Source organism: Oncorhynchus keta, chromosome 34, assembly GCF_023373465.1.
Source record: "Oncorhynchus keta strain PuntledgeMale-10-30-2019 chromosome 34, Oket_V2, whole genome shotgun sequence".
Lineage (NCBI taxonomy): Eukaryota > Metazoa > Chordata > Actinopteri > Salmoniformes > Salmonidae > Oncorhynchus > Oncorhynchus keta.
In genome coordinates this window covers 14,615,557-14,630,355 of record NC_068454.1, presented here as the reverse complement: position 1 = coordinate 14,630,355, position 14,799 = coordinate 14,615,557, and the positions used below count along the sequence as shown (strand labels likewise).

The 14,799-nt window shown below is 43.0% G+C and overlaps 1 protein-coding gene across 7 annotated transcripts in view; it reads left to right on the top strand.

Moving 5' to 3' along the window:
- LOC118366765 (interleukin-1 receptor accessory protein-like 1-B) overlaps positions 1-14,799 on the top strand; it is a 580,901-nt gene that overhangs the window by 222,181 nt on the left and 343,921 nt on the right. For all 7 annotated transcript variants that reach the window (XM_052493220.1, XM_052493224.1, XM_052493222.1 and 4 more), the window contains exon 3: positions 10,856-11,141. In XM_052493220.1, the coding sequence (XP_052349180.1) occupies positions 10,856-11,141 (286 nt within the window). The remainder of the gene's footprint in view (positions 1-10,855; positions 11,142-14,799) is intronic.

Genomic DNA, 14,799 nt, shown 5'->3' with positions numbered 1-14,799 from the left:
GTATTACTGTTTTCCTCTCTGAAGGAGTCACTGAGTGTATGACTGTTTTCCTCTCTGAAGGAGTCACTGAGTGTATGACTGTTTTCCTCTCTGAAGGAGTCACTGAGTGTATGACTGTTTTCCTCTCTGAAGGAGTCACTGAGTGTATGACTGTTTTCCTCTCTGAAGGAGTCACTGAGTGTATGACTGTTTTCCTCTCTGAAGGAGTCACTGAGTGTATGACTGTTTTCCTCTCTGAAGGAGTCACTGAGTGTATGACTGTTTTCCTCTCTGAAGGAGTCACTGAGTGTATGACTGTTTTCCTCTCTGAAGGAGTCACTGAGTGTATGACTGTTTTCCTCTCTGACTGAGTCACTGAGTGTATGACTGTTTTCCTCTCTGAAGGAGTCACTGAGTGTATGACTGTTTTCCTCTCTGAAGGAGTCACTGAGTGTATGAATGTTTTCCTCTCTGAAGGAGTCATTGAGTGGATGAATGTTTTACCTCTCTGAAGGAGTCACTGAGTGTATGACTGTTTTCCTCTCTGAAGGAGTCACTGAGTGTATGACTGTTTTCCTCTCTGAAGGAGTCACTGAGTGTATGACTGTTTTCCTCTCTGACTGAGTCACTGAGTGTATGACTGTTTTCCTCTCTGAAGGAGTCACTGAGTGTATGAATGTTTTCCTCTCTGACTGAGTCAGTTTGTGTATGACTGTTTTCCTCTCTGAAGGAGTCACTGAGTGTATGACTGTTTTCCTCTCTGAAGGAGTCACTGAGTGTATGAATGTTTTCTTCTCTGACTGAGTCAGTGTGTGTATGACTGTTTTCCTCTCTGAAGGAGTCACTAAGTGTATGACTGTTTTCCTCTCTGAAGGAGTCACTGAGTGTATTACTGTTTTCCTCTCTGAAGGAGTCACTGAGTGTATGACTGTTTTCCTCTCTGAAGGAGTCACTGAGTGTATGACTGTTTTCCTCTCTGAAGGAGTGACTGAGTGTATGACTGTTTTCCTCTCTGAAGGAGTCATTGAGTGTATGACTGTTTTCCTCTCTGAATGAGTCACTGAGTGTATTACTGTTTTCCTCTCTGAAGGAGTCACTGAGTGTATGAATGTTTTCCTCTCTGAAGGAGTCACTGAGCGTATTACTGTTTTCCTCTCTGAAGGAGTCATTGAGTGTATTACTGTTTTCCTCTCTGAAGGAGTCACTGAGTGTATGCCTGTTTTCCTCTCTGAAGGAGTCACTGAGTGTATGACTGTTTTCCTCTCTGACTGAGTCACTGAGTGTATGACTGTTTTCCTCTCTGAAGGAGTCACTGAGTGTAAGACTGTTTTCCTCTCTGAAGGAGTCACTGAGTGTATGACTGTTTTCCTCTCTGAAGGAGTCACTGAGTGTATGACTGTTTTCCTCTCTGACTGAGTCACTGAGTGTATGACTGTTTTCCTCTCTGAAGGAGTCACTGAGTGTATGAATGTTTTCCTCTCTGACTGAGTCAGTTTGTGTATGACTGTTTTCCTCTCTGAATGAGTCACTGAGTGTATGACTGTTTTCCTCTCTGACTGAGTCAGTGTGTGTATGACTGTTTTCCTCTCTGACTTAGTCAGTGTGTGTATGACTGTTTTCCTCTCTGAAGGAGTCACTAAGTGTATGACTGTTTTCCTCTCTGAAGGAGTCACTGAGTGTATTACTGTTTTCCTCTCTGAAGGAGTCACTGAGTGTATGACTGTTTTCCTCTCTGAAGGAGTCACTGAGTGTATGACTGTTTTCCTCTCTGAAGGAGTCACTGAGTGTATGACTGTTTTCCTCTCTGAAGGAGTCACTGAGTGTATGACTGTTTTCCTCTCTGAAGGAGTCACTGAGTGTATGAATGTTTTCCTCTCTGAAGGAGTCACTGAGTGTATTACTGTTTTCCTCTCTGAAGGAGTCATTGAGTGTATTACTGTTTTCCTCTCTGAAGGAGTCACTGAGTGTATGACTGTTTTCCTCTCTGAAGGAGTCACTGAGTGCATGACTGTTTTCCTCTCTGAAGGAGTCACTGGGTGTATGACTGTTTTCCTCTCTGAAGGAGTCACTGAGTGTATGACTGTTTTCCTCTCTGAAGGAGTCATTGAGTGGATGAATGTTTTTCCTCTCTGAAGGAGTCACTGAGTGTATGACTGTTTTCCTCTCTGAAGGAGTCACTGAGTGTATGACTGTTTTCCTCTCTGACTGAGTCACTGAGTGTATGACTGTTTTCCTCTCTGAAGGAGTCACTGAGTGTATGACTGTTTTCCTCTCTGAAGGAGTCACTGAGTGTATGAATGTTTTCCTCTCTGAAGGAGTCACTGAGTGTATGACTGTTTTCCTCTCTGAAGGAGTCATTGAGTGTATGACTGTTTTCCTCTCTGAAGGAGTCACTGAGTGTATGAATGTTTTCCTCTCTGAAGGAGTCACTGAGTGTATGACTGTTTTCCTCTCTGAAGGAGTCACTGAGTGTATGACTGTTTTCCTCTCTGAAGGAGTCACTGAGTGTATTACTGTTTTCCTCTCTGAAGGAGTCACTGAGTGTATGACTGTTTTCCTCTCTGAAGGAGTCACTGAGTGTATGACTGTTTTCCTCTCTGAAGGAGTCACTGAGTGTATGACTGTTTTCCTCTCTGAAGGAGTCACTGAGTGTATGACTGTTTTCCTCTCTGAAGGAGTCACTGAGTGTATGACTGTTTTCCTCTCTGAAGGAGTCACTGAGTGTATGACTGTTTTCCTCTCTGAAGGAGTCACTGAGTGTATTACTGTTTTCCTCTCTGAAGGAGTCACTGAGTGTATTACTGTTTTCCTCTCTGAAGGAGTCACTGAGTGTATTACTGTTTTCCTCTCTGAAGGAGTCACTGAGTGTATTACTGTTTTCCTCTCTGAAGGAGTCACTGAGTGTATTACTGTTTTCCTCTCTGAAGGAGTCATTGAGTGTATGACTGTTTTCCTCTCTGAAGGAGTCACTGAGTGTATGAATGTTTTCCTCTCTGAAGGAGTCACTGAGTGTATTACTGTTTTCCTCTCTGAAGGAGTCATTGAGTGTATTACTGTTTTCCTCTCTGAAGGAGTCACTGAGTGTATGACTGTTTTCCTCTCTGAAGGAGTCACTGAGTGTATTACTGTTTTCCTCTCTGAAGGAGTCACTGAGTGTATGAATGTTTTCCTCTCTGAAGGAGTCACTGAGTGTATTACTGTTTTCCTCTCTGAAGGAGTCACTGAGTGTATGACTGTTTTCCTCTCTGAAGGAGTCACTGAGTGTATGACTGTTTTCCTCTCTGAAGGAGTCACTGAGTGTATGACTGTTTTCCTCTCTGAAGGAGTCACTGGGTGTATGACTGTTTTCCTCTCTGAAGGAGTCACTGAGTGTATTACTGTTTTCCTCTCTGAAGGAGTCACTGAGTGTATGAATGTTTTCCTCTCTGAAGGAGTCACTGAGTGTATGACTGTTTTCCTCTCTGAAGGAGTCACTGAGTGTATGACTGTTTTCCTCTCTGAAGGAGTCACTGAGTGTATGACTGTTTTCCTCTCTGAAGGAGTCACTGAGTGTATGAATGTTTTCCTCTCTGACTGAGTCAGTTTGTGTATGACTGTTTTCCTCTCTGAATGAGTCACTGAGTGTATGACTGTTTTCCTCTCTGACTGAGTCACTGAGTGTATGACTGTTTTCCTCTCTGACTTAGTCAGTGTGTGTATGACTGTTTTCCTCTCTGACTTAGTCAGTGTGTGTATGACTGTTTTCCTCTCTGAAGGAGTCACTAAGTGTATGACTGTTTTCCTCTCTGAAGGAGTCACTGAGTGTATTACTGTTTTCCTCTCTGAAGGAGTCACTGAGTGTATGACTGTTTTCCTCTCTGAAGGAGTCACTGAGTGTATGACTGTTTTCCTCTCTGAAGGAGTGACTGAGTGTATGACTGTTTTCCTCTCTGAAGGAGTCACTGAGTGTATTACTGTTTTCCTCTCTGAAGGAGTCACTGAGTGTATGAATGTTTTCCTCTCTGAAGGAGTCACTGAGTGTATTACTGTTTTCCTCTCTGAAGGAGTCATTGAGTGTATTACTGTTTTCCTCTCTGAAGGAGTCACTGAGTGTATGACTGTTTTCCTCTCTGAAGGAGTCACTGAGTGTATGACTGTTTTCCTCTCTGAAGGAGTCACTGAGTGTATGACTGTTTTCCTCTCTGAAGGAGTCACTGAGTGTATGACTGTTTTCCTCTCTGAAGGAGTCACTGGGTGTATGACTGTTTTCCTCTCTGAAGGAGTCACTGAGTGTATGACTGTTTTCCTCTCTGAAGGAGTCACTGAGTGGATGAATGTTTTTCCTCTCTGAAGGAGTCACTGAGTGTATGACTGTTTTCCTCTCTGAAGGAGTCACTGAGTGTATGACTGTTTTCCTCTCTGACTGAGTCACTGAGTGTATGACTGTTTTCCTCTCTGAAGGAGTCACTGAGTGTATGACTGTTTTCCTCTCTGAAGGAGTCACTGAGTGTATGAATGTTTTCCTCTCTGAAGGAGTCATTGAGTGGATGAATGTTTTACCTCTCTGAAGGAGTCACTGAGTGTATGACTGTTTTCCTCTCTGAAGGAGTCACTGAGTGTATGACTGTTTTCCTCTCTGAAGGAGTCACTGAGTGTATGACTGTTTTCCTCTCTGACTGAGTCACTGAGTGTATGACTGTTTTCCTCTCTGAAGGAGTCACTGAGTGTATGAATGTTTTCCTCTCTGACTGAGTCAGTTTGTGTATGACTGTTTTCCTCTCTGAAGGAGTCACTGAGTGTATGACTGTTTTCCTCTCTGAAGGAGTCACTGAGTGTATGAATGTTTTCTTCTCTGACTGAGTCAGTGTGTGTATGACTGTTTTCCTCTCTGAAGGAGTCACTAAGTGTATGACTGTTTTCCTCTCTGAAGGAGTCACTGAGTGTATTACTGTTTTCCTCTCTGAAGGAGTCACTGAGTGTATGACTGTTTTCCTCTCTGAAGGAGTCACTGAGTGTATGACTGTTTTCCTCTCTGAAGGAGTCACTGAGTGTATGACTGTTTTCCTCTCTGAAGGAGTCATTGAGTGTATGACTGTTTTCCTCTCTGAATGAGTCACTGAGTGTATTACTGTTTTCCTCTCTGAAGGAGTCACTGAGTGTATTACTGTTTTCCTCTCTGAAGGAGTCACTGAGTGTATGACTGTTTTCCTCTCTGAAGGAGTCATTGAGTGTATGACTGTTTTCCTCTCTGAAGGAGTCACTGAGTGTATGCCTGTTTTCCTCTCTGAAGGAGTCACTGAGTGTATGACTGTTTTCCTCTCTGACTGAGTCACTGAGTGTATGACTGTTTTCCTCTCTGAAGGAGTCACTGAGTGTAAGACTGTTTTCCTCTCTGAAGGAGTCACTGAGTGTATGACTGTTTTCCTCTCTGAAGGAGTCACTGAGTGTATGACTGTTTTCCTCTCTGACTGAGTCACTGAGTGTATGACTGTTTTCCTCTCTGAAGGAGTCACTGAGTGTATGAATGTTTTCCTCTCTGACTGAGTCAGTTTGTGTATGACTGTTTTCCTCTCTGAATGAGTCACTGAGTGTATGACTGTTTTCCTCTCTGACTGAGTCAGTGTGTGTATGACTGTTTTCCTCTCTGACTTAGTCAGTGTGTGTATGACTGTTTTCCTCTCTGAAGGAGTCACTAAGTGTATGACTGTTTTCCTCTCTGAAGGAGTCACTGAGTGTATTACTGTTTTCCTCTCTGAAGGAGTCACTGAGTGTATGACTGTTTTCCTCTCTGAAGGAGTCACTGAGTGTATGACTGTTTTCCTCTCTGAAGGAGTCACTGAGTGTATGACTGTTTTCCTCTCTGAAGGAGTCACTGAGTGTATTACTGTTTTCCTCTCTGAAGGAGTCACTGAGTGTATGAATGTTTTCCTCTCTGAAGGAGTCACTGAGTGTATTACTGTTTTCCTCTCTGAAGGAGTCATTGAGTGTATTACTGTTTTCCTCTCTGAAGGAGTCACTGAGTGTATGACTGTTTTCCTCTCTGAAGGAGTCACTGAGTGCATGACTGTTTTCCTCTCTGAAGGAGTCACTGGGTGTATGACTGTTTTCCTCTCTGAAGGAGTCACTGAGTGTATGACTGTTTTCCTCTCTGAAGGAGTCATTGAGTGGATGAATGTTTTTCCTCTCTGAAGGAGTCACTGAGTGTATGACTGTTTTCCTCTCTGAAGGAGTCACTGAGTGTATGACTGTTTTCCTCTCTGACTGAGTCACTGAGTGTATGACTGTTTTCCTCTCTGAAGGAGTCACTGAGTGTATGACTGTTTTCCTCTCTGACGGAGTCACTGAGTGTATGAATGTTTTCCTCTCTGAAGGAGTCATTGAGTGGATGAATGTTTTTCCTCTCTGAAGGAGTCACTGAGTGTATGACTGTTTTCCTCTCTGAAGGAGTCACTGAGTGTATGACTGTTTTCCTCTCTGAAGGAGTCACTGAGTGTATGACTGTTTTCCTCTCTGACTGAGTCACTGAGTGTATGACTGTTTTCCTCTCTGAAGGAGTCACTGAGTGTATGAATGTTTTACTCTCTGACTGAGTCAGTTTGTGTATGACTGTTTTCCTCTCTGAAGGAGTCACTGAGTGTATGACTGTTTTCCTCTCTGAAGGAGTCACTGAGTGTATGAATGTTTTCCTCTCTGACTGAGTCAGTGTGTGTATGACTGTTTTCCTCTCTGAAGGAGTCACTAAGTGTATGACTGTTTTCCTCTCTGAAGGAGTCACTGAGTGTATTACTGTTTTCCTCTCTGAAGGAGTCACTGAGTGTATGACTGTTTTCCTCTCTGAAGGAGTCACTGAGTGTATGACTGTTTTCCTCTCTGAAGGAGTCACTGAGTGTATGACTGTTTTCCTCTCTGAAGGAGTCATTGAGTGTATGACTGTTTTCCTCTCTGAATGAGTCACTGAGTGTATTACTGTTTTCCTCTCTGAAGGAGTCACTGAGTGTATTACTGTTTCCTCTCTGAAGGAGTCACTGAGTGTATGACTGTTTTCCTCTCTGAAGGAGTCACTGAGTGTATGACTGTTTTCCTCTCTGAAGGAGTCATTGAGTGTATGACTGTTTTCCTCTCTGAAGGAGTCACTGAGTGTCTGCCTGTTTTCCTCTCTGAAGGAGTCACTGAGTGTATGACTGTTTTCCTCTCTGAAGGAGTCACTGAGTGTATGACTGTTTTCCTCTCTGAAGGAGTCACTAAGTGTATGACTGTTTTCCTCTCTGAAGGAGTCACTGAGTGTATTACTGTTTTCCTCTCTGAAGGAGTCACTGAGTGTATTACTGTTTTCCTCTCTGAAGGAGTCACTGAGTGTATGACTGTTTTCCTCTCTGAAGGAGTCACTGAGTGTATTACTGTTTTCCTCTCTGAAGGAGTCACTGAGTGTATTACTGTTTTCCTCTCTGAAGGAGTCACTGAGTGTATTACTGTTTTCCTTTCTGACTGAGTCACTGAGTGTATGACTGTTTTCCTCTCTGAAGGAGTCACTGAGTGTATGACTGTTTTCCTCTCTGAAGGAGTCACTGAGTGTATGAATGTTTTCCTCTCTGAAGGAGTCACTGAGTGTATTACTGTTTTCCTCTCTGAAGGAGTCACTGAGTGTATTACTGTTTTCCTCTCTGAAGGAGTCACTGAGTGTATGACTGTTTTCCTCTCTGAAGGAGTCATTGAGTGTATGACTGTTTTCCTCTCTGAAGGAGTCACTGAGTTTTTGACTGTTTTCCTCTCTGGAATTGTCACTGAGTCACTGAGTGTATGACTGTTTTCCTCTCTGGCTGAGTCAGTGTGTGTATGACTGTTTTCCTCTCTGAAGGAGTCACTGAGTGTATGACTGTTTTCCTCTCTGAAGGAGTCACTGAGTGTATGACTGTTTTCCTCTCTGAAGGAGTCACTGAGTGTATGACTGTTTTCCTCTCTGAAGGAGTCACTGAGTGTATGACTGTTTTCCTCTCTGAAGGAGTCACTGAGTGTATGACTGTTTTCCTCTCTGAAGGAGTCACTGAGTGTATGACTGTTTTCCTCTCTGAAGGAGTCACTGAGTGTATTACTGTTTTCCTCTCTGAAGGAGTCACTGGGTGTATGACTGTTTTCCTCTCTGAAGGAGTCACTGAGTGTATGACTGTTTTCCTCTCTGAAGGAGTCACTGAGTGTATGACTGTTTTCCTCTCTGAAGGAGTCACTGGGTGTATGACTGTTTTTCTCTCTGAAGGAGTCACTGAGTGTATTACTGTTTTCCTCTCTGAAGGAGTCACTGAGTGTATGAATGTTTTCCTCTCTGAAAGAGTCACTGAGTGTATGACTGTTTTCCTCTCTGAAGGAGTCACTGAGTGTATGAATGTTTTCCTCTCTGAAGGAGTCACTGAGTGTATGACTGTTTTCCTCTCTGAAGGAGTCACTGAGTGTATGACTGTTTTCCTCTCTGAAGGAGTCACTGAGTGTATGACTGTTTTCCTCTCTGAAGGAGTCACTGAGTGTATGACTGTTTTCCTCTCTGAAGGAGTCACTGAGTGTATGACTGTTTTCCTCTCTGAAGGAGTCACTGAGTGTATGACTGTTTTCCTCTCTGAAGGAGTCATTGAGTGTATGACTGTTTTCCTCTCTGAAGGAGTCATTGAGTGTATTACTGTTTTCCTCTCTGAAGGAGTCATTGAGTGTATTACTGTTTTCCTCTCTGAAGGAGTCACTGAGTGTATGACTGTTTTCCTCTCTGAAGGAGTCATTGAGTGTATGACTGTTTTCCTCTCTGAAGGAGTCATTGAGTGTATTACTGTTTTCCTCTCTGAAGGAGTCATTGAGTGTATTACTGTTTTCCTCTCTGAAGGAGTCACTGAGTGTATTACTGTTTTCCTCTCTGAAGGAGTCACTGAGTGTATGACTGTTTTCCTCTCTGAAGGAGTCATTGAGTGTATGACTGTTTTCCTCTCTGAAGGAGTCATTGAGTGTATTACTGTTTTCCTCTCTGAAGGAGTCATTGAGTGTATTACTGTTTTCCTCTCTGAAGGAGTCACTGAGTGTATGACTGTTTTCCTCTCTGAAGGAGTCACTGAGTGGATGACTGTTTTCCTCTCTGAAGGAGTCACTGAGTGGATGACTGTTTTCCTCTCTGAAGGAGTCACTGAGTTTTTGACTGTTTTCCTCTCTGGCTGAGTCACTGTGTATAACTGTTTTCCTCTCTGGCTGAGTCACTGTGTATAACTGTTTTCCTCTCTGGCTGAGTCACTGTGCATAACGGTTTTCCTCTCTGGCTGAGTCACTGTGTATAACGGTTTTCCTCTCTGGCTGAGTCACTGTGTATAACTGTTTTCCTCTCTGGCTGAGTCACTGTGTATAACTGTTTTCCTCTCTGGCTGAGTCACTGTGTATAACTGTTTTCCTCTCTGGCTGAGTCACTGTGCATAACGGTTTTCCTCTCTGGCTGAGTCACTGTGTATAACTGTTTTCCTCTCTGGCTGAGTCACTGTGTATAACTGTTTTCCTCTCTGAAGGAGTCACTGAGTGGATGACTGTTTTCCTCTCTGAAGGAGTCACTGAGTTTTTGACTGTTTTCCTCTCTGGCTGAGTCACTGTGCATAACGGTTTTCCTCTCTGGCTGAGTCACTGTGTATAACTGTTTTCCTCTCTGGCTGAGTCACTGTGCATAACGGTTTTCCTCTCTGGCTGAGTCACTGTGTATAACTGTTTTCCTCTCTGGCTGAGTCACTGTGTATAACTGTTTTCCTCTCTGGCTGAGTCACTGAGTGTATAACTGTTTTCCTCTCTGGCTGAGTCACTGTGTATAACTGTTTTCCTCTCTGGCTGAGTCACTGAGTGTATAACTGTTTTCCTCTCTGGCTGAGTCACTGTGTATAACTGTTTTCCTCTCTGGCTGAGTCACTGAGTGTATAACTGTTTTCCTCTCTGGCTGAGTCACTGTGTATAACTGTTTTCCTCTCTGGCTGAGTCACTGTGTATAACTGTTTTCCTCTCTGGCTGAGTCACTGTGTATAACTGTTTTCCTCTCTGAAGGAGTCACTGAGTGGATGACTGTTTTCCTCTCTGAAGGAGTCACTGAGTTTTTGACTGTTTTCCTCTCTGGCTGAGTCACTGTGCATAACGGTTTTCCTCTCTGGCTGAGTCACTGTGTATAACTGTTTTCCTCTCTGGCTGAGTCACTGTGTATAACTGTTTTCCTCTCTGGCTGAGTCACTGTGTATAACTGTTTTCCTCGCTGGCTGAGTCACTGTGTATAACTGTTTTCCTCTCTGGCTGAGTCACTGTGTATAACTGTTTTCCTCTCTGGCTGAGTCACTGTGTATAACTGTTTTCCTCTCTGGCTGAGTCACTGTGTATAACTGTTTTCCTCTCTGGCTGAGTCACTGTGTATAACTGTTTTCCTCTCTGGCTGAGTCACTGTGTATAACTGTTTTCCTCTCTGGCTGAGTCACTGTGTATAACTGTTTTCCTCGCTGGCTGAGTCACTGTGTATAACTGTTTTCCTCTCTGGCTGAGTCACTGTGTATAACTGTTTTCCTCTCTGGCTGAGTCACTGTGTATAACTGTTTTCCTCTCTGGCTGAGTCACTGTGTATAACTGTTTTCACATTGAGGTGAAAACATTGGTGAAATGTGTACCCAGATGTAGAATTCCCTTGCTAAGTGCAAAATATGGGTAGTGTGTTTCCGACGTTTTGTTTCCATGGTTACTGAGTAAGGAGGAGGGGACTAATGATGGCAGGGTATAAGAAACATGTTTAACTCTGTTTCACCATACACACCACCCCCCCCCCAATAGTTGACGGTTGTACGGACTGCTCAATAGAATATAATCACATCCTAATTGTCTCTATCTCTCGCCGTCTCTCTCTTTCCTTCCATAGTTGACGGCTGTACGGACTGGTCGGTGGACTACCTGAAGTACCGTGTGTTGAAGGGGGAGCCGGTGAGGCTGAAGTGTGCCCTGTTCTACGGCTACATCAGGGCCAACTACAGCCAGGCTCAGAGCGTCGGCCTCAGCCTCATGTGGTACCGCAGCTCTGGCCTGGGCCACGGAGACTTTGAGGAGCCCATCTCCTTCAACGGTGTGCGCATGAGCAAGGAGGAGGACGCCATCTGGTTCAGACCGGCCGACATGCAGGACGTGGGCCTCTACTCCTGTGTGCTACGGTATGACCTAAGAGACAGTAGGGATATTAGAAATAAAGTAAAATAATTGAGACAGTAGTAATACTGGATATACAGTAAGACATTAGAGACAGCAGTGTTACTAGATATACAGTAAGACATTAGAGACAGCAGTGATACTATAGATACAGTAAGACATTAGAGACAGCAGTGATACTATAGATACAGTAAGACATTAGAGACAGCAGTGATACTATAGATACAGTAAGACATTAGAGACAGCAGTGTTACTAGATATACAGTAAGACATTAGAGACAGCAGTGATACTATAGATACAGTAAGACATTAGAGACAGTAGTGATACTATAGATACAGTAAGACATTAGAGACAGTAGTGATACTAGATATACAGTAAGACATTAGAGACAGCAGTGATACTATAGATACAGTAAGACATTAGAGACAGCAGTGATACTATAGATACAGTAAGACATTAGAGACAGTAGTGATACTATAGATACAGTAAGACATTAGAGACAGTAGAATACTATAGATACAGTAAGACATTAGAGACAGTAGTGATACTATAGATACAGTAAGACATTAGAGACAGTAGTGATACTATAGATACAGTAAGACATTAGAGACAGTAGTGATACTAGATATACAGTAAGACAGAGACAGTAGTGATACTATATATACAGTAAGACATTAGAGACAGTAGTGATACTATAGATACAGTAAGACATTAGAGACAGTAGTGATACTATATATACAGTAAGACATTGATACAGAAGTGTTACTAGATATACAGTGAGACATTAGAGACAGTAGTGATACTAGAGTACAGTAGTGATACTATATATACAGTAAGACATTAGAGACAGTAGTGATACTATAGATACAGTAAGACATTAGAGACAGTAGTGATACTATATATACAGTAAGACATTAGATACAGTAGTGATACTATAGATGTAGTGAGACATTAGAGACACTAGTGATTATATTGATACAGTAGTGATACTATAGATACAGTAAGACATTAGAGACAGTAGTGATACTATAGATACAGTAAGACTTTAGATACAGTAGTGATACTATAGATACAGTAAGACTTTAGATACAGTAGTGATACTATTGATACAGTAAGGCAGGAGATAGTAGAAACACTGGGTAGGGTAAGAGAGGAAATGAATAATGATTTACTCTTGCATGCAACATGCTCCCTTACAATCACTACATTCAATTGAAGATCTGTGATATTGATGGCTGAGTCTCTTTTTCACACTTTCTTACTTGCACTCCCTCACTCCCACTATCTCTTCCCCCCTCCATTCTCTGGTAGAGTCAGAATCTTAATGGTTGTGTTTTTGTCGTTCTGTCTGAGCGTCTGAAGTGGATGTTTCTCATATGCCTGTAGGCATCATAGTACTCTCTCCCTCCCTCTCTCCGTCACTCTGCTCTCATTTACTCCTCTCTCCCTCCCTCTCTCCGTCACTCTGCTCTCATTTACTCCTCTCTCCGTCACTCTGCTCTCATTTACTCCTCTCTCCTTCACTCATGCGCTCATTTACTCCTCTCTCCCTCCCTCTCTCCGTCACTCGGATCTCATTTACTCCTCTCTCCGTCACTCTGCTCTCATTTACTCCTCTCCTTCACTCTTTCCCTCTCTTAGACTAAAAACATAATTTCTAAGGCTAGAACACTGACACTGTTCTATACTCTATTCTCTACAGAACACTATTCTCTACAGTACACTGTTCTCTACAGTACACTGTTCTCTACAGTACACTGTTCTCTACAGTACACTGTTCTCTACAGTACTGTACGTGTAGGTGTATGACGCTGGACAAGCAGATAACCTGCATTATGACATTCAAAGCATGTTCTCCAATGTTTTAAAGTGTTAAACAGCCTCAGGCTTGGTGTGTTCAAATGTCGTGCATGGAAGGATTCAAGAGTTATCCAGTACCCTAATCAAATCAAGGGTACGCTTCGCAAATTTTATCATACATGACCCAAACACTTCATCCAAACAGCTGTGCTAGGAAAAGATAAAGAGTGAGAGAGGGAGAGAGAGAAAGAGGGTGAGAAAATAGGGAAAGTGAGAGAGCGAGAGAGACATGTATAAAACATTAGGAACAGCTACTCTTTCCATGACATAGACTGACCAGGTGAATCCAGGTGAAAGCCTATGTATGATCCCTTATGTCACTTGTGCTTCTGTCCCCAACCAAGGAGGGCCTACACCAGCACCTAGATCTTCTGCACAGATTCTGTCAGACCTGGGACAGTAAATCTCAGTATGACAAAAATAATGGTGTTCCAAAAAAGGTCCAGGTGCTATGACCACAAATACAAATTCCATCTAGATACCATTGCCCTGGAGCACACAAAAAACAATCAATCAATCAAATGTATTTATGATGCCCTTCTTACATCAGCGGTCACAAAGTGCTGTACAGAAACCCAGCCTAAAACCCCAAACAGCAAGCAATGCAGGTGTAGAAGCACGGTGACTAGGAAAAACTTCCTAGAAAGGCCAGAACCTAGGAAAAAACCTAGACAGGAACCAGGCAATGAGGGGTGGCCAGTCCTCTGGCTGTGCCGGGTGGAGAATATGACAATACGTACCTCGGTCTTAACATCAGCGCCACAGGTAACTTCCACAAAGCTGTAAACAATCTGATACACAAGGCAAGAAGGGCCTTCTATACCATCAAAATGAACATAAAATTCAATACACCAAATTTAGACTGCATGCATCATTCTGCAAAAGTATGCTCTGTGTACAACGTAAAACACCAAATAATATGCATGAAGAGCAGAATTAGGACGATACCCACTAATTATCACAATCCAAAAAAAGAGCCGTTAAATTTTACAACCACGTAAAAGGAAGCGATTCCCAAACGTTCCACAACAAAACCATCACCTACATACAGAGAGATGAACCTGGAAAAGTTCCCTAAGCAAGCTGGTCCTGGGGCTCTGTTCACAAACACAAACAGACCCCACAGAGCCCCAGGACAGCAACACAATTAGACCCAACCAAATCATTAGAAAACAAAGAGATAATTACTTGACACATTGGAAAGAATTAACACAAAAACTAAGCAAACTAGAATGCCATTTGGCCCTAACCACAGAGTACACAGTGGCAGAATACCTGACCACTGTGACTGATCCAAACTTAGGGAAAGCTTTGACTTTGTACAGACTCAGTGAGCATTGCCATGATAGTTCTCAAGAGATGACAAGCTATGTGCACACTGCCCACAAAATGAGCTGGAAACTGAGCTGCACTTCCTTGCCTGCCAAATGTATGATCATATTAGAGACACACATTTCCCTCAGATTACACAGACGCACAAAGAATTAAAACATATCAAATTTTGATAAACTCCCATATCTATTGGCTGAAATATCACAGTGTGCCATCACAGCATATACCCCTCCTCGCACTGCTCCAGCGAATCCCAGGCGGGCTCCGGCACTCCTCCTGGGTCGACCGCCCACCTGTCTATTTCCTCCCAAGTAGTATAGTCCAGACATTGCTGCTTCTCCTGCTGTTGCCCGTTACCACGCTGCTTGGTCCTGTTGTGGTGGGTGATTCTGTAACGGTTTTCTTTTGGTGAAGTAGAGGCGGATCAAAACGCAGCGTGGTGGTTATTCATGTTCTTTAATAAAAACACT